General features: G+C 40.5%; 1 protein-coding gene across 8 annotated transcripts in view; it reads right to left on the reverse strand.

The window, feature by feature from the left end:
• itsn1 (intersectin 1) overlaps window positions 1–19,590 on the reverse strand; it is a 178,451-nt gene that overhangs the window by 100,664 nt on the left and 58,197 nt on the right. For 5 of the 8 annotated variants that reach the window (XM_033032421.1, XM_033032422.1, XM_033032424.1 and 2 more), the window contains exons 7-16: window positions 17,611–17,716; window positions 15,626–15,735; window positions 14,461–14,524; window positions 12,623–12,760; window positions 10,807–10,946; window positions 10,025–10,290; window positions 6,808–6,954; window positions 6,588–6,728; window positions 4,571–4,658; window positions 1,231–1,370 (exon numbers count right to left, since the gene is read on the reverse strand). In XM_033032421.1, the coding sequence (XP_032888312.1) occupies window positions 1,231–1,370; window positions 4,571–4,658; window positions 6,588–6,728; window positions 6,808–6,954; window positions 10,025–10,290; window positions 10,807–10,946; window positions 12,623–12,760; window positions 14,461–14,524; window positions 15,626–15,735; window positions 17,611–17,716 (1,340 nt within the window). Of the gene's footprint in view, window positions 1–1,230; window positions 1,371–4,570; window positions 4,659–6,587; window positions 6,729–6,807; window positions 6,958–10,024; window positions 10,291–10,806; window positions 10,947–12,622; window positions 12,761–14,460; window positions 14,525–15,625; window positions 15,736–17,610; window positions 17,717–19,590 lie in introns of all 8 variants that reach the window. The other 3 variants (XM_033032423.1, XM_033032419.1, XM_033032425.1) reach the window with 1 other exon arrangement.

Consider the following 19,590-nt stretch of genomic DNA (forward strand, 5'->3'; position numbering starts at 1 on the left):
TATACACATGTACAATGAGATTAAAAGCAGCTCGTACTCAGTGCAGACATGTAATTAGTTCAAAAAAACAAAAAACAAAACAAAAGGGGGGGGGGGGGGGGGGGGATAAGGTGCACAGTTCTGCGGCGCTATATACATATCTATAAAAAGACAATGGGTGAATAGAGTGAATAATATATACAGTATGGGTTATTGCACATATTAAAAATTACAGTTACAGTACAAATTACAGTAGGTGGATAGATGGAAGTCCGGGGGTTAGGCTGTGAAGTCAGTGCATGTGTGAGTTCAGAGAGGTTATAGCTTTTGGAAGGCAAGTGAATAAGCAAATAAATATTATTGCCCTGCAAATACTTTGGGGATGTATTCTAATGCAACCCAATCACAGAATAGTTTATGTTGAAGTAAATTGCTTAGCCAGGAGAGGAATCGCATTTAAAAGAGATATTACGTCAATATAGCCTCTCTTTCCTCTATCAGGAAAAGATTATTACACGGAAAATATGCAGCAAATCAAATCAACTATGAAACAAGGTTAATGCACATGCTTAATAAATTATACAGAAGGATAAAAAGAAAAATAGATTTGTCTTTAAATTTGTTAATGCTATGTGGACCAGAACACATTGGCCACCCACTTGCAGACGCATTTGCTCAGCCACTTCAGAGGGAAGTTAAGTGTCAATCACATAGTTAGGAGATGCACACAAGCCATGTGAAGACAGATGAAAATTAATGAAACATATTTATAATGACCATCCAGTAACTTCATGTTAGTAACACCCACTTTTTAATCCAGTGTTTAAATTAAGGTGCCATGGCATGATTGAAATCATGTCTCTGGATAAACCTTCTAGTAATGTAATCAACAGGCCTCCAAAATAATTACAGCCACTTTCTGGAAATTCAGTCCCATTCCTGCAGCTTAATTTAAAGAATTTATTTCTTGGCCGGTACTCCAATCTTAGGAGTGTTATGCAAAATTACCACCTTAAAGCAAATACAATTGAGCAATTTAATGTGAAGGGCACCAAAGACAGTCATATGTAGATGTTAGTCTTCAGGCATAATTTAGTTTTATCCCAAAACATATGCATTAAACATGACTGAGTGAGGAATTTGAATTTGGAAACCAAGCCATTTCAACCATGCTGTTCTCACTCAGGGAGCATCGTGCAATGAACTGCATCAAAGCTGAACGTCAGGAAGGAAAATAAAGTTCAGTATTACCTTTAACTGATTATTGAAGACGTCTATCTCCTGAAGCTTTGCCCTTGTTTCTGTCTCAACTTCATCAAGTTGGTCACGAAGCCGTTGTCTCGTCAGCTCTTTGCTTTCCAAAGATTTTTTGACAGCAAGAATAGCGTCTCCTAAGTAGACATATGTAAAGGCAATGCATCATTTGAAAACAAATGGTCACAAAATATGTACAAAATATTAACTCCCCATCTTGAAAATGACTTAAAAAAAAAATGCAAATGCAAGGTGCAAATACAAGGTTTGACAAAAGTTGGAGAAAATATTTATACCTAATCTATATTTAACTCGTATATACTGATTATAATTGCTAAATCATTTCACGTGCATGGGCATTGGAATTGGCATCATTGGCAACGTCAATGGACGGGTTATCTGCCCCCAATTCCCAATGCATCCTAATCTCCACAATGTCTTATCAATTGCAGATTTCAACACCTGTGAATGGAAAATAATGTATAGCAAACAATCTTGTCCATTTTACTAAATACATTGAAATTCACTCCAAAACAATCAGTCTTGGGCTTTGGTCCAGGAAGATCAATTCATAAATGATTCTTGGTAGATATATTAATCTACATTTCACAACTTATATGAAATATATTACACATTCGTCTCTTTCAAAATAAAATAGCTCTCTTGTGTTTTCAACTCCCCAGCCTGACTTCTCTGGTTAACTGGCATAATCTTGATAGCTATCTTACACCAGAAGAAATCTAGGAGGACACCTCTGACAAACTGTATATGTATGGCACAAACACATCTCTTTCAAAAGGAAAATGAATAAATATAGAAACGGGTAATATTAATCGTGTGCGGACGTGGCGCCGACGGACGAGAAGTCGAAGCAATGAAGTGGAAGCCAAATATCAGATTGGAAACGAAACCGAAACGCCAAATAATCAAAAGCGTATGAAGCCGAAACGCCAACTAACCGAAAGGGTGGGACGCCTAAATGCGAACTAACCGAAAGGGCGGGACGCCTAAAAACCAACTAACCGAAAGGCTGCGTCGCCTAAAAACAAACTTAATGAATGAACGCGCTGCCGAAACGCCACCAACAAGCCAACGAACCGAATGCCGCTCAACAGAAAAGTCAAATAACAGACGTGACGTTGCCAGGGGGCGGAACCTGTCAGCGATTGGTCCAGACCACCACGTCCATCACATCACTATGGAGGGATGAACATCGTCCCACACCTCTGCTCCACCCGACCCACAGCCCATCACAGTGCAGCCGCGCGGGGGAGACGAGGCGGAGGGTGGCCGTGGGTGAGTGGGGGCTGTCCCGAGGGATGCGCACCTTCGGCCGCTTACAACTTGGTGCTTGGGTTCAGATTACCCAGTCACCTATGGCTTGTGTGGGAAAATGACCCCCACCTTCCCGCCGGTGGAGACGGCGGGAAGATGGCTTTTAGGCGACGCAGCCTTGGTTAGTTGGCTTTTATGCGTCCCGCCCTTACGGTTAGTTGGCATTTCGGCTTTGTACGCTTTCGGTTATTTGGCATTTCAGCCTCATTTCCATTTGGTTATTTGGCTTCCACTTTGCTTCGGCTTCTCGTCCGTCGGCGCCATGTTCGGGTACCAAAATTAAGGGAATGGTGAAAGAATAAGTGAGCAAGACAAACCAGATATGCCCACGAAAATAATTGCAGGCACCACCTGAATGTCTCCCTACTGTACAATTCTACATTATGCTTCAACACCGGTTACTTAACAGCCTTGAAGTGAAAGCCATGAGGTGAGGAGTGAGGCATTCATCTTCTCTGGGAATATTCACACCCCAGATGAGAGAAACCAAGACAACACAGCAAATGGATGCAGCATTCAGATAGATTGGAAAAAGACAACAGCTTATCAGATTGGAAAAAGACAACAGCTTATCAGTAACAAACGACAGCAATCTCTTCAAACAGTTCACAAAGTGCGGTTGTGGCTCCTTTCTGAAGGGAGCCACTGATATTCGTCCATCGGAAGTGAAGAAATTCACAGAATTAAATGGATCTGCCACAAGAGCAGTGCAGCAATAGTTTCCATCCGCACAGATCCATCAACCAGGTTTATCATGGCCTCTGGTGCGATCTGTGTGGGATGTCCTTTGGGATTATGGTCTTGCCCACATCCTAAAAGAGCTGGTTGGAAGTTTAATTGTGTCCTACAAATAATACTTTGTGTAGGTAGTGGTTGGTTGGCAGATTAGAGTGAATGTGCACTGTGAGAGAATAGTTTACAGGAAAATAAGAGAGAAAATGAAATGGATGAATTCATCCAAGAATTCATCAATGGGGCAAACAGCAACCTGCCATGCTTAAAGAACTCGGTGAGACCAAAGCCAACTGGATCTCCCAGTTGCACATTGTATTCGGCTTAGGTGACTCTCAACCCAGCTGTATGAATGTTGAATTCTCCAATGTCAGGTAACTTCGAACATCCCCCCCCCCCCCCCCCACCTCTTCCCTTTCTTCTCTCTACCCCGTGCTCTACCTGAACTCTCACCTAGTTCTCCCCTCTTCCTCTCCTTCCATCCTCATTCCTTCCTCTAGCTTCACAATTTGCTTCAGATCTTCAATTTGTTCGTCTCATACATTCTGCCTTTTCATCTCGGGCCTTTGTCCAACCATCTGCCTATCAACTACCCCCCCCCCCCCCCCCCCCCCATTGTCTGTGTCCACGTATTACTTGCCAGGCTTTGTCCTCTCCCTCCTAACCTCCAGCTTTCTTCTACTGCCCCACCAAATCTGTCTGAAGAAGGGTGCCATGATGAAACGCCACCTATTTATGCTCTCCAAACATGCTGCCTGACCCACTGAGTCACTCTGGCACTTTTGTCATATTTCTGTTCCCGAGTTGACTGCAACATTTTTGCGAAAAACAAGGGTTGAAAAGTCTGATAAATGAACTGAAATTAACATTCCAACTTGACTAGAGTCAATGGCTTGGAGTTACCTCATCACCAGCGCTCCCTTCCACTCTCATAGCAGATTACATTTGAAGTACTATGTTCCACAAATTAGCTGGACAGTAGACAACGTCTTCCTCAGCTTTGCCTTCTGGCACAGCCAGTCAGGCTGTTGAAGAGGCAAGGCACCAGAAACACACAGCCTGTGGTCTCATCTCACTTTGTGGGGTCAAATGGTGAAATTAGTCTACTTTTGAGGAAAACTGATTTTCTAGCTTGAGGAACACTGCAATTGCAATAATTTCTAGTCAGTTAACAATTTATTCAAATGGCGTTTTTATGAAACATGTTTCTCAGATATACAAATATATTTATCTAAAACGACAACATATACCAAGTTAAAACGATCCTTACTATGAAAGTTGTTCTGTTGGACCTGCTTCAATTTATCATTGAGAGCCTGTTTCTCTGGAATCAGTAGACTGAGCATCTGTTGAAATTCCTGCAGGTCAAAAGAAAACTGTTACAATTCTTCCGTGCATCTGCAACTTAGCACCTTTAACAATGGCAGGAAATGCCTGGAGTCAGGAGGCACATCAGTACACAATTCACAACCTGAAACCCACTACATTCATTTTAGGTCCATAACTTTGTGATCCTCAAGAGTTTCCTAAGGCAGTCACGATGGCGCAGCGGTAGAGTTGCTGCCTTGCAGCAAACGCATCGCCGGAGATGCGTGTTCGATCCCGACTACGGGTGCTGTCTGTACGGAGGTTGTATGTTCTCCCTGTAATCTGCGTGGGTTTTCTCCAGGATATTCGGTTTCCTCCCACATTACAAAAACATACAGGTTTGAAGGTTAATTGGCTTAGTAAATGTAAAAATTGTCTCAAGTCGGTGTTAATGTGCGGGGATCGCTGGTCGGCACGAACCTGGTGGGCCGAAGGGTCTGTTTCTGTGCTATATCTCTAAACTAAACTAACCTTCATGAATATTATTCCACTTAATGTCACAATACATCAAAGTTATGTCATAGGCTGGGCAAAGATGAAAAGCTTAAACTTTAAGTTATTCGCAGAATGGATGATTTGTTAAGTTTATTGTTACATGTACCAAGGTACCGTGAAATGCTTTTTTTGTTGCATGCTATCTAGTTAGCAGAAAGACAACACATGATTACAATCAAGCTGTCCAGTGTACAAAAACAGGATAAAGAGAATAACGTTTCATGCTGGATAAAGTCCAGAAAAGTTTGATTAAAGATAGTCCAATGTCCCCAACGAGGTAGATGGTAGGTCGGGACCGCTCTCTGGTTGGTGAAAGGATGGCTCAGTTGCCTGATATCAGCTGGGAAGGGATTCCCCGAATCTGGAGGTATGCATTTTTTTTATTTCTGTACCGCTTGCCTGATGGGAGAGGGGAGAAGAGGGAGTGCCCAGGGTGAGACTATTCCTTGATTATGGTGCTGGCCTTGCTGAGGCAGTATGAAATGTGCGCTTCAATGGAAGTAAGGTTGGTTTGCGTGATGGCGTGGGTCGAGTCTTTAAAATGTTGTTATTGCACCTGCCAACTACCTCGTCTGGCAGCTCACTCCACATATCCACGAAAAAGTCATCCCTTAGGTCCTATTAAATCTTTCCCCTTTCATCATAAACCTAAGGCCTCTGGTTCTTGATTTCCCTTGAAGGGAAAATTTCATTTTGGATTGTACGTGCTGGAACAGCTTATCTTAAAGGGCAGTTCAAGTGTACAAGTTGCCGACATTATTGCTGGTATGCCACTTAAGGCCATAACCTTTGTTGTATTCATCATACTCTGCTTCATGTCATGTCAAATAAATTGAACTAGCTGCAGGCCGGCTTCTGTGGGTGGCGTGGGTTTCTGGAGGAAGCCAAGATGAATCATCTAATCACTGTTTTCAGGATAAAAATGTTTACACTCACACACTGGACTCTTCCATCATTGACGATTGGGGCTTTTGTGGGCTTTCTTATTCAGCTAACCGCTTCATAATCTAGTGGCATTAATGAATGGATGTAGTAGAATTAGAGAGCTTTGATCTGGCCATTGTGGGATTGTGTAGCTCTGTTGACAGCTTTTGACTACCACTGTTTATCATGAACGTTTAGTCTTGTCATCCAGAAAAAAACTATAAAACCAATGAAGCTTCAGAGCGAGCCAGCTGAACAAAGCTAAATGGGTTTACCAGAAGATGTCAACATAGTGGGCTTTCATCCTGGAAATGATAATGGACGTTGAATAATGGATATTTTTATGGCAGAGATTGGCGAAGGCAGGAGAATGGAATTGACATAGATCAGCAACGATTGAATAGCAGAATAGAATTGATGGGACGAATGGCCGTATTCTGCTCATAGAATTAACAAACTTATAATGACAACTCAGGCTTGAACACCAACTCAAAACTGACCTGCAGTTGTTGCTGTAGATGTGTAATTTCTGAAATCTGTAATTCCCTTGTCTGATTTGTATGCTCAATTTCATGCCTCTGAGTCGAAACACGAAACCGGATATCTTGAAGCTTTCCTTCCAACTGATTCTTTTTATCACTCTGAACAGAAAAACTTGTGTCAATTTGCCGTTGTATCAACTCCAAAACTATTGAGGGCTTTGTTCACATTTCTACTCACAAGGGCCTCGAGTTCGAACTCTAACGTTTTTTTCCTGGCTTTCAAAGTAACGATATCTTCTTGTTCTTTGTTTCTTTGGTTCAAGAGTTCCTGTCGACGACTCCGTTCCCATTCGAGTTGGCGCTGCCGTTCTAATTCACGTTTTGCCTGCTGCGGTCAAAATAATATAAATGTAGAATGAAATAAAATAAACTACATCCCTGGTACGTGCATTAAGCTTAGCATCATTACCATCGGTCGACGTGACAAAGTGTGAGCATTGTCAGGTTTGCGGTGTTAACATCACACCATAATTAAATTCTTCCTGATTCGACTTTAAAAAAGTGGCCAAAAAATTACCTTTTGTTCGGCATAACATAGAAAATAGGTGCAGGAGTAGGCAATTCGGCCCTTCGAGCCTGCACCGCCATTCAATATGATCATGGCTGATCATCCAACTCAGTATCCTGTACCTGCCTTCTCTCCATACCCCCTGATCCCTTTAGCCACAAGGGCCACATCTAACTCCCTCTTAAATATAGCCAATGAACTGGCCTCAACTACCTTCTGTGGCAGAGAATTCCAGAGATTCACCACTCTCTGTGTGAAAAATGTTTTCCTCATCTCGGTCCTAAAAGATTTCCCCCTTATCCTTAAACTGTGACCCCTTGTTCTGGACTTCCCCAACATCGGGAACAATCTTCCTGCATCTAACCTGTCCAACCCCTTAAGAATTTTTAAAGTTTCCATAAGATCCCCCCTCAATCTTCTAAATTCTAGCGAGTACAAACCGAGTCTATCCAGTCTTTCTTCATATGAAAGTCCTGACATCCCAGGAATCAGTCTGGTGAACCTTCTCTGTACTCCCTCTATGGCAAGATTGTCCTTCCTCAGATTAGGAGACCAAAACTGTACGCAATACTCCAGGTGTGGTCTCACCAAGCCCTTGTACAACTGAAGTAGAACCTCCCTGCTCCTGTACTCAAATCCTTTTGCTATGAAAGATATATAACAGATTCTAATGTACATGGAATCTGAAATGTATAGTTATGAATAAATCCCAGGTGTTTCCCCCATTTTAGACGTGTTAGGGACAACTTCCATCCCATTTAGCTGCAGAGATAAGTCTCAAATATCATTATCTATCTTGCAGGGATATGCAGGGTATAGAGAGATGTGGATTATGTAAAGGCAGCTAAGAGATTGTCCTGGCATCATGCAAGGCACACACATTGTGGGCTGAATGTTGTGTTCATGTGCTGTACCGCTCCGTGCTCCATGTTCTATTCACAATAATAATGAAGGAATTCTCTAGCTGAATTAAACTGTACACAAAGTTAATTATCTGGGAAACATTCACGCATGATCACTATTTCACGAAACCCAAATATTAAATTGATTTGCCAACTGTGCTTACTTTATACACTTAAAATATATACATGGAGATATAGCCATTAACCAAAGAAACAGGCCCTTCGGCCCAACTCATCTATGCCAACTCGTACCAGGAGTTATGGGGAGAAGGCAAGAGAAAGGGGTTAGGACGGAGAGATAGATCAGCCATGACTGAATGACGGTAGACTTGATGGTCTGAATCCTTATGACCTTATATGACTAGCCTGCACCTGGTCATATTCTGCCAAATCTTCCCTAGCCATATACCTATTCAAATGTTTTTAACGGTCACAATGGTACCTGCATGTATGCATGCACACACGCATACAAACACACACCTATACAAGTATAATAAATATCAACTCCAAGATCATTTTAATGTTATCCCATGGAAAGTAATCTTTGAATAATTAATTTGATTCTGATTTTTACGGTGTAGTTGTCTTCCATATACTAAACTACATTAAGCTACATTAATACATAAAATTACAGTACATTACATTACATTAATAAAGAAAATTAGCAACAGAGTGTTTAGCATTTACAATGCAAGATATTTAGGAAGAACATATGATTCCAATTTATCCTGTTTGAAATTAGGAATTTGAGCCTTTTGTCATTGATTAGGCAGATTGCATCAGGGAGCAATGTTGAGAAGAACAGGGACCACTGTCCACCCTGCTGAGGTCTGCAATTATTTCTGTTCACGTGAGGTGTTTATTTCGGATCATGGGTGATGATGCAAAATACAAACCACTTCTACCTCATGCAGTCACACACCAAAGCCTGCCTAAATCACACTGCATTGGAAATGACCTGTTGATTAATTTAAGGAATACAGCAAAGTACATTATTGCCGATATTCCACCACATAATCACTGTAGCTTTGGTGCTTCTAACGAGATTTGTAAAGGGGCTGTCCCACTGTATGAGCTAATTCAAGAGTTCTCATGCGTTTCCCCCGATTCAAACTCGGAGAATTACGGTAATAGCCGCTCATAGGTACTCGGGGCTCTCGTGGACATTTTTCAACATGTTGAAAAATCTTCACGAGCTTACCGCGTTTCCCGAGTACCTGCCGTTAGCGTTACGAGCCGCCAAGAGACATCCCGAGCTCAGACGTACCCGCTACGTACATTCTACGTGCTTACTAAGAGTTTGATTTTTTTTTTTTTAACTCGGGAGAGCTCTTGAATTAGCTCATACAGGGGGACAGCCCCTTAATGTAATGTTTAATGCATTGCATTTGTTGCCTGCATGATCCCAGCAAGTTATTGTTCACTTGTATCCAAGATCTCTGGACAGGTACACTCTTGGTACACTTTTGAAATGAATATGTACGTAGCTAAAGAAATAAAAATGAGAGTTCGACACGAGCACCCAAATACAGTGATGGAGTTCTACACAATTGACTAAACTGCAATGAAACATTGCTAAAGAAAATAACGTTGATTTTGCCCCAATAACTTACTTCAACAACTCTAACACTACAAAACAAAAGCCTATCAAAGATCTGAGCAAAAAAAATAAAATTAAAGCATCAGCTTAACTCAAATTTTATACCACTTTTAACACATTTCTATTAATACACAAAATATTTCCTTTCAGAAGTATTTTCGGTAGTTAATGTTTTCAAACGCAGCAAATAATTGTAAAGCAGATTTGCAACCAGTATTAATATTTGGCCCCTATGGCAGTAGACAGGTGAACACGATAATATTACCTGAATTGCCAGAGGCTATAATTATAGGTAAAGCCAAAATGTTTCTCATGATGCAGTTCTGTTTTAAAAACACACAATTTGTAAAGAAAAGATAGATTACCAATTGTTGCTAGTCAAATATACCTCGCGCCTCTCTATTTCTTTTCTTCTCTCTTCCTCCCTCTGTCGTTCAAAGTCCCGCTGTTTTTCCAGCTGCTTCTCCAACTCCATTTGCCTCTTCCTCTCTTGCTCTTGACGTTCCCGCTCTTTCCGTTCTTGTTCCGCTCGCTCCAACTGGGCAAACCGTTCCTGCTCCTTTCGCTGCTGTTCCAGAAGAATCTGACGCCGCTTTTCAAGTTCAAGGTTCCCCCGTTCAAAGTTCTCTCGTTTCTTGTCCTCAAACGACACTGCAAAGCAGATCAAGTCGAGGGACAGTTTAGCACACGAGGATGACCTGCAACTACACTATACATTGCAGTCATTTTGATAATAATGGTTACAACCGCAATCACTCATCATCCAAGTCATTTTATCAGATACACATGTTATGCTAATCCATATACCTTTTAAACATTGTGAAGATAGACACAAAAAGCTGGAGCAACTCAGCGGGTCAGGCAACATGTCTGGAGTAAAGGAATAGGTGACATTTCAGGCCAATACCCTTCTTCAGACTGAGAGTCAGGGGAAAGGGAACCAAGAGATATAGAAGGTAAATAGAACAAATGAATGAAAGATACACAAAGAAAGATGATCAAGGAAATATAGGAAAGCCACATTGTGATGTTGTCTGCTTCTACTACACCTGGAAGCTCATAACAAATAACCACCACACTCTCACCATTGCTATCACATCCTTCCTGTAGCATGACCAGAACTGCACACTCATCTTATTGTTTCTCAGCCTAATTAAGGGCACATACCGGGCAATTTCTTGTCAGATTCCTCTTCTTGTGGTTCTTCAGGTACCCTTTGATCAAGACACAATGAGCTTCCGGTAGACTTTGCACTACCAGACCTGGCTCTTCGGCAATATTCAAATAGAACGGTTGGACTGTAACATCTAAGTGATTTCAAAGTAACAAGTTAAATTAAATTTTTTGCAACAGGTTAAAAATCCAATTTATAGTAATAATACTGTACACCAAAATTCATGTTTCATTAATATAGAAAAATACTTCCGACACAGCTTTGGATGGTTGACTGAATGATTAAATGGAGATTATAATAGACCACTGTTGATGGATGCACGCAATTGTAACAATTCCAATTTTTTTAAATCATGTTATGGAGAAGGTGGAACTCAAGGTCAAGCATTTATTAATAATAATACTAATAATTATATATTTTATTGTCATTGCACATAAGTGCAACGAGATCTGGGTATGCAGCTTCCATCCGACATCATAACTACTAAAATTTAGGTTTAGATACCCCGAGAACATTGTTTGTACAAAGAACATTACAACAGTAAAATAGTCAAAACAGACTAAAGTGCAGATGTGTCTGTGTGACGTGACCATCCGAGGGAGACAGTCCGTGGGGGTGGGGGGCACACAGCAGGGCCGGTTCAGAGCAGCTATAGCTATGGGAAAGAAGCTGTTCCTGAGTCTGGAGGTGCATTAAGGTACCATCTTTTCAGACTGAATAAAAGCAATAAGAATGTTATGTTCTTTTCCATTACAGTTGCTGAAGTATGTGACTATTTTTGGCCATGCATCCCTTTTCTACATTGGATGTGCACAACCTGAAATGCAGATTCCAGAATAGAAACAAAGAAAAATAGGTTGAATATTTCCATTAATTTCAGTTCTGGCTTTGAGAAGGTGGCGAGGAGTCACCTCCATAAATCATTGTTACTCTGTCTCAAAGGACCAATACAATTCAAAATACTTGTTTGCTAGGCCATCTCAGAGCATTTGAGAATCAGCCACATTGGGAGAGTCTGGAGTCACACTAGCTAGTGTTTAGTTCAGAGGTACAGTGTACACTTCAGCCCACCGAGTCCACGCCGACCATCGATTACCCATTCACACTAGTTCCATGCTATCCCACTTTCTCATCTTCTCTCTACACACCAGGGGCAATTTACAGAGGCAAACAAATCAGCAAGTCTTTGGTATATGGGAGGAAACTGGAACACCCAGAGGAAACTCATGTGGATTCAGGGAGAACGTACAAACTCCCCACAGAAAGCACCCGAGGTAGGGCTGAACCCGGGTTTTCAGGTGCTGTGAGGCAGCAGCTCTACCAGCTACACTACTGTGCCCCAACTACGCCACTTCCCCCAGTGAAAGGCATGTTCACTGGATCTGTTTTTACAGTAATCAGCATCATCCTCAATACCAAGACTATTTGTCGTTCCAAATTCCAGATTGTTAACTGTAACTAAATTGCCATGTTCAATTGTTAGTCCAGGCCTCTGCATTTCAGTTGGAATACTCAACTACGGCAGCTCCACCACATCCTCATCTAAATTCATCAAGTGTCTCGCTCTATTCACTGGGGTAGTTCACATGTGTTTAAATTCTCTTCCAATAAATGAACCGGTCAGCACAAATTTAGAATGAATCATGTTTTGCGTTCCCTGTTAAAACTGAATCACAAAGAACCAAGTGAATTGGTTTAAAGGAGGTGGAGATAGTGTCACTTTTAATAATTCAAATGAAAACCACTAATTATATTAAAGTACCTTAGGACCAGAAGGTGTATTAATTTAGCAATTTATAAAGCACTCACCTAAAGGTAGGTGGGATCAAATCTAGAGTCAAGACAGGCGGCAATGGCTGGCCAGACATGGCCATATCAATTAAGTGCATAGCAAGAATGAATTCTTCGGCTGTAAGTTTTCCATCTTGATCTATATCTGAAAGATTCCTGTAGAAAAAGAATTAGAGGAATAAATTGAGTGGTGGAATAAAAGCAGCAAAATTAGTCTGACAAATGTAACCACAGTTTTACTGATATGTTGTGTTGTAACAAAGGAGTTTTAACTGTTCTAAGGTTACAGTATTGATTAAAAACCACCCTAGATACATACTTCAAATGTTATTACTTTCCTTCAACAGCAATGATTACATTGGATGCTCAGTATACAAGAACGATAGGTCATAGCTGGCTTTCTAAGCTAGTATACGATAAAACTTTATTTCGCCCAGGAGGGAAATTGGTCAACCAACAGTCATCATAGAAAATAGGTGCAGGAGTAGGCCATTCGGCCCTTCGAGCCTGCACCGCCATTCAATATGATCATGGCTGATCATCCAACTCAGTATCCTGTACCTGCCTTCTCTCCATACCCCCTGATCCCTTTAGCCACAAGGGCCACATCTAACTCCCTCTTAAATATAGTCAATGAACTGGCCTCAACTACCTTCTGTGGCAGAGAATTCCAGAGACTCGCCACTCTCTGTGTGAAAAATGTTTTCCTCATCTCGGTCCTAAAAAATTTCCCCCTTATCCTTAAAAAGTTCTGGACTTCCCCAACATCCGGAACAATCTTCCCCAACATCGGGAACGTATCAAACACCAGATACATGAAACAAATGCATTTGCTTAGGCATTGAGTAGATAATGGACAATAGACAATAGGTGCAGGAGTAGGCCATTCGGCCCTTCGAGCCAGCACCGCCATTCAATATGATCATGGCTGATCATCCACAATCAGTACCCTGCTCCTGCCTTCACCCCATATCCCTTGACTCCGCAATCTTAAAGCGCTCTATCTAACTCTCTTGAAAGCATCCAGAGAATCAGCCTCCATTGCCTTCTGAGGCAGAGAATTCCACAGATTCACAACACTCTGGCGGAAAAAGTTTTTCCTCATCTCCGTTCTAAATGGCCTATCCCTTATTCTTAAACGGTGGCCCCCGATTCTGGACTCTCCCCAACATCAGGAACATGTTTCCTGCCTCTAGCGTGTCTAATCCCTTAATAATCTTATGTGTTTCAATAAGATCTCCTCTCATCCTTTCAAATGCCAGTGCATACAAGCCCAGTCACTCCATTCTTTCATCATATGACAGTCCCGCCATCCCGGGAATTAACCTCGTGAACCTACGCTGCACTCCCTCAATAGCAAGATTTCCTTCCTAAAATATGGAGACCAAAACTGCACGCAATACTCCAGGTGTGGTCGCACCAGGGCCCTGTACAACTGCAGAAGGACCTCTTTGCTCCTATACTCGACTTGGACAGGTTGGGTGAGTGGGCAGATGCAGTTTAATGTGAATAAATATGAGGTTATCCCCTTTGGTATCAAAAACAGGAAGGCAGATTACTATCTAAATGGTGTTGTTGGGAAAAAGGGGAAGTACAACGGGATCGGGGGGTCCTTGTTCATCAGTCAATGAAAGTAAGCATGCAGGTATAGCAGGAAGTGAAGAAAGCGAATGGCATGTTGGCCTTTATAACAAGAGGAGTCGAGTATAGGAGCAAAAACGTCACCTATTCCTTTTCTCCAGAAATGCTCCAAATATATCTGCTGAATATCATTCAAAATATAAAGTGGCAAAACAATGTTCAAATCCTTATGTCAGGCTTTTATAAGAAATAATTTATGAATAAAAACAATTTACCATATAGATGCTAATTGAGCCTGCGGTAAACTGGATTGCATTAAAATTGTTCTTGCCTGTGGACCTGCAAAATGAATAAAAGCAAGTCAATTGTCCTGTTACTATAGCATCCATCCTTTTTGTTCAGTGCCACATCTTGAATAGAATGCTCATTCCCATGTAAAGAATGGAGCACTCCACACTTGGGAGTATTGTGCACAGTTCATATCACCCAGCTATCAGAAAATTGCCTCTTAGGTGGAAAGAGAGCAGAAACGATTCACAAGGCTGTTGCTAGGATTGGAAAGGTCGAATTAGGAGGGTGGATCACCTGTCCCCCCCCCCCCGGAGAACAAGTGGTGACTTTATTGAGATATATAAAACCACAAAGATCAGAGATAAATCTTCTTCCCCCCCCCCCCCCCTCGAGGTATGGAACATAGATGTTCAACATGTTCCACAATGAGGATGGTGAACATATGGGACAAGCTGCCAGAGGAAGCTGTAGCAATCAATACAATTGTCAAGTTTAAAAGATATTTGGACAGATTCATGGATGGAAAACATTTAAGGGATTAGGGTCAAATTCAGGTAAATGGGATGAGCTCAGATAGACACCTTGATCGGCACGGATGAGTTGGGCCAAGGGCTGAAGTTGTGCTGTACAACAGAGACTACCTTTTGTTTTAAGTACTGGATGAAATAGTGTTACAATTGCCATTGTTAACTATGATCGAAAAGTAAATGGCTGGTAAAGGAGAGATGATGCAGGGAAAAAAAACATTGGAAAACACATGGATTGCAGAATAAGGAAAGATAACAAGGGGGAGTAAAAATGAAAAAAAAGAATATTCCCAATAATTTGTTCCACAAACATGTAAAATCCACTTTATCTTTGGAACAAGTTTACTTTTAAATTATGAAATTTAGTAAAATAGGTTTCAAATCAAATGAAATGTGATGAATGCAAATACCCACAGAACACTGCACATGCAAAAAGCTAGAATAAGTCTTGATATATTTTCCTGCATTTTTTCTATTTCAAGTAAAAATACTTGTCATATAAACATAGCACAACAGGAAATAAATATCCAATGATATTGTACAGTCAAATCCATGCTCAAGTTATTTAATTAAATTATCAAGATAGAAAGATGGAATTAAGGCCCCTTTGTCAATAGCTTACCTGTTAAATGTCCACTCATTGTTTTATCGTAGCTGTTGAAGAGCTGTCTATATTTCAACCTGGAAGATTGTGGAACAGCCCATTCCACAGAAGCAGCTGTGGGTGGCACACTGAAAGAACAAAATGAACAATATTATTCAGCAAATCCTACTTTTCCCCTAAAAGCACTTTGATGAGTCCCGTACTAAAATTCAATACCAAAATAGTTTTATTACATTGAAAATTTACATAATTTGTCAATTAACCACATGTGCCCAAGAATAACTTTGAAAGCAAAACATGCCACAAGTCAAGATCACTCTGTTCTGTCAAGTGATCATGTGTGTTAAATGATGCAATTATTTTCAAATTATGAAATCCTGATGATCTAGTCTTACCCTAACAATAATCTCCATTGGTTAGCAGCACAAAATTTAGAAATACATCCTTGTTAAGTGGTTTCACATTATTTGACAGGTCATGCCCCATCAAAATGTATAAAAATGGCCTTTATTAAAATCTGACAATGTGCACTTTAACCACATGTGATTTTTTCTACTACAAATCTCAAATTGTGGAGTACAGAGGCAAATGAATAAATGACGGGTCTTTGTCCCAAACATGATGGAGGGCACTGCATGGTCCCAGCCTAGCTGTTATTATAGTAGAAAAATTAAAAGCTGGAAAAGAAAGATCTACTCTATTGCAGATTTTTCTGCATTGGAACCAAATATTGTACAGTATGGGATCGGCCATGATCACAGTGAATAACGTTGCTGGCTCGAAGGGCCGAATGGCCGCCTCCTGCCATTGTCTTTCCTCCACAGGTTTCTCCCACATTTTCTGTTCAAGGATTGATGGATGTACAGACACATATATCTTATGCAAATTGCATGGACCGTCCAACTTAAGCAATGTTGCTTATCCATTAGATCTATTTGGGCACGCATGCATGGATACAACACGGACAAAATATTTGAACAAACATTCCGGGCATTCTTTGCAACTACAGTCTGACAGCATCTGACAGTCTGACACAAAAGTGAACTATGATCAGACACAAAAGTGAAGCCCGATTGGTGCAAATTCCTCGGCATTGCTGCAAAAACTGCACCGTGTTCGACCTGGTGCAGGAAACACATCCCCATTAATTGCAGTTAAGGAGAGTGCTTGCAAGAGGTTAAAAGTCATCATATTTTGAACAGCTATTTTCATTTTATTCAAAACATAAATTATTCAGCATTGTAGAGTTCTTCTCTTGGCAGTTGAGGCTCAAACCTGTTCTTCCCCAGACCCATTGTATGCACTGACAGTACACAGAGGCCAGAGCATTGTCACTAAGATTGAAACTAATTTCTCCCACTAAGATGTTGGGAAACACACAGAAGTAAGAGCAACTTAATGCTTAGAACAGCAGTAGGCATGGATGCTTTTTGGCCAGCTGCAGTACATTGTTTTGACAATCACAATATTACACTGTCAAGCTCACATCTAATGTCAATGTGATACAAAAGAACTGTGCAAAATACAAGCATTCAAAGAGTCTGACCAGAATCAACAATGACATACATTTGTGACCATTGGCCAATCTGGTGCAAATTTTATTCTGCAGCAATCTGTTCGAACTTTCATAGTTTTTATACTCAATCATAATCATAATTTATTAGCCAAGTATGTTTTGCAACATACAAGGAATTTGATTTGCCATACAGTCATACCAAAAATTGCAGCCAATTTAGTAATAAAAGCAGCACTTGCACTGTATCTAGGTTGAGATTCAATATCGCTGTACTTAAGTCAAGAAAATATTTATACAGATGATCCAATAAAACAAGATGGTTTTCAGAGTTAAGCTAGAAATGAAACAAATTAAAGGGCCAAGGCATTATTTTCACATTGTGGGTTAGTCTGGAAGCTCAGTCTGGAAAATGTTTAAAAACAGAATTTATTCTCTCAATTATGTGGCCCCCAAAGTTATATGAAACACATTCTGTTGAACAACTTACTTTACATTTCCCATATCGAATGACTGTGCCTTTTGTAGTTTTATTCCATTAGCTTGAGCGGCTGATACAGAACGACTGAAGGAAGAACTCTTTGGCAATGTGGCTCCTATGTGGGATTTAAAAAAAAAATATTTGGATATAAGGAACTGCTGGTGTTGGTTTACAAAATAAAGTGCTGGACTGAAGAAGGGTTCCAATCCAAAACATCACCTATCCACGTTGCCTGACGCGCCATAAAACATTAACATTTGTTTTCTTACCACCTGGTATTTTTAAAATCACATCCTCAGTTATTTGTTCCCTCATTTTGACATTTGAACATTCTCTTCCACCAGATGATATCTTCAGATTCCTTTCTTTTTCTCCCTTTGGCATCTCCTTCTGAACCACTCGTGAAAGCAAATTAACCTCTGGAACATGTTGCAGAGCTCCCTGTATCTTACTAACCCCCTCTTGCTTTCAGTAACATTAAATGATCTTTTAAATCAACCTAGGCAATCCTAACCCACATATCTTCCTCGTCATTTAACATTCTGCTATTCTTCACCAAGTGCTTTGAGACGTCTTTCAGCATGCCTTCAACGTTACTGACAGGTGAAGCTCAACTCTTAACACGCCAGGTTGATTACTAAACTGAGGAGTACAAAGGTAGCTAATAACTAATAATCAATTTATTCCAAATTTCTTACATAAAGCTATTCTTAATAAAAGAGCGGCATAGTGGCTGCCTTACAGTGGCAGACACCTGGGTTCGATCCTGACTGGCGCTATCTGTAAGGAGTTTCCACATTCTCCAAGTGACCACGTAGATTTTTTCCCAGATGCTCCAGTTTCCTCCCACGCTCCAAAGATGTACAGGTGTATAGGTTAATTGGCTTCTTTAAATTGCATAGGTTGGCCCTAGTGTGGCGGATAGCGTTTGTATACCAGGTGATTGCTGGTTGGCGCAGACTCTGTGGGCCGAAGAGCCCATTTCCAAACAGCATGACTAAAGTCTAAAAGTAAATTAATTACGTTAATGAGGACCTACTGAATTACAAACAAAAACGCTTAACGATTGCTTTAAGATTTCTAAGCACCAAAAAGTATGATCATAAGTTATTCTAATGTTTGGCTTTTGGTGTAGAAGGATGACTGGAGTAATGAAGTGTCCAGTAATCTTTCCACAAATGTACGTTTTAGAAACCTGGACTTGAAACACCATAAGGAGACATCGGAGGAATACAAACTACAAAGCAAACAATGTAAGGTGGAAATAAAAAAAACTCAAACATGTTTCACAAAATAGCTACAGGTATAATGCATGACAAGTATTTAAAAAGCTGGTACAATGATGCAGATAGGTGGGTGGGAATTTGGTAAATATGCATCTGCAGGCGGTAAAGGAAAAGTGAAAGATGAGAGCAATCCATGAATGGTCTTGAAATAATTGATGAAGTTTAACAATTTTTTAATTCAATAACAAAGTGGAATCATGGCACATTAGAAATCAACAAAACTAACCACGATGACAAATCCGTAACAGCAGCGGAACATGCGATCCCAAATAATGCACCACTGTATGCTACGTTTTCAGTGGAGAAACCAAGAAAGCAAAAATTATCTCTGAAGTATTTGCTCAAGTACTACGTGGGATTATGCTCTTCATTATTAATTCAAGTGCATTACATGTATTATTAACAATTAATACCCAAAACTCATTGAGCTACAGAGCCACCATCCACACTTGATATCCACGCTTGCTCTTAGAAAACTGGTTCTAATTATTTGGCTCAGTCTGGCATCCATTTCCTTTTCAAAATGTGCAACTAATTCCCTTCTTAAAGTGAAATCTGAATTTGCTTTCACTAGCTCCCAAGGTAGTGCATTCTAAACCTGAACTATCTCCAGCATTTAAATCCAAGAGCATGGGTTGCTACCCAAAAGGAACCATTTCTCCACATTTACATTGATTTGTCAGTCAGCAAAATTTACAGAATT

Source organism: Amblyraja radiata, chromosome 14, assembly GCF_010909765.2.
Source record: "Amblyraja radiata isolate CabotCenter1 chromosome 14, sAmbRad1.1.pri, whole genome shotgun sequence".
In the NCBI taxonomy this organism is placed as follows: Eukaryota; Metazoa; Chordata; class Chondrichthyes; order Rajiformes; family Rajidae; genus Amblyraja; species Amblyraja radiata.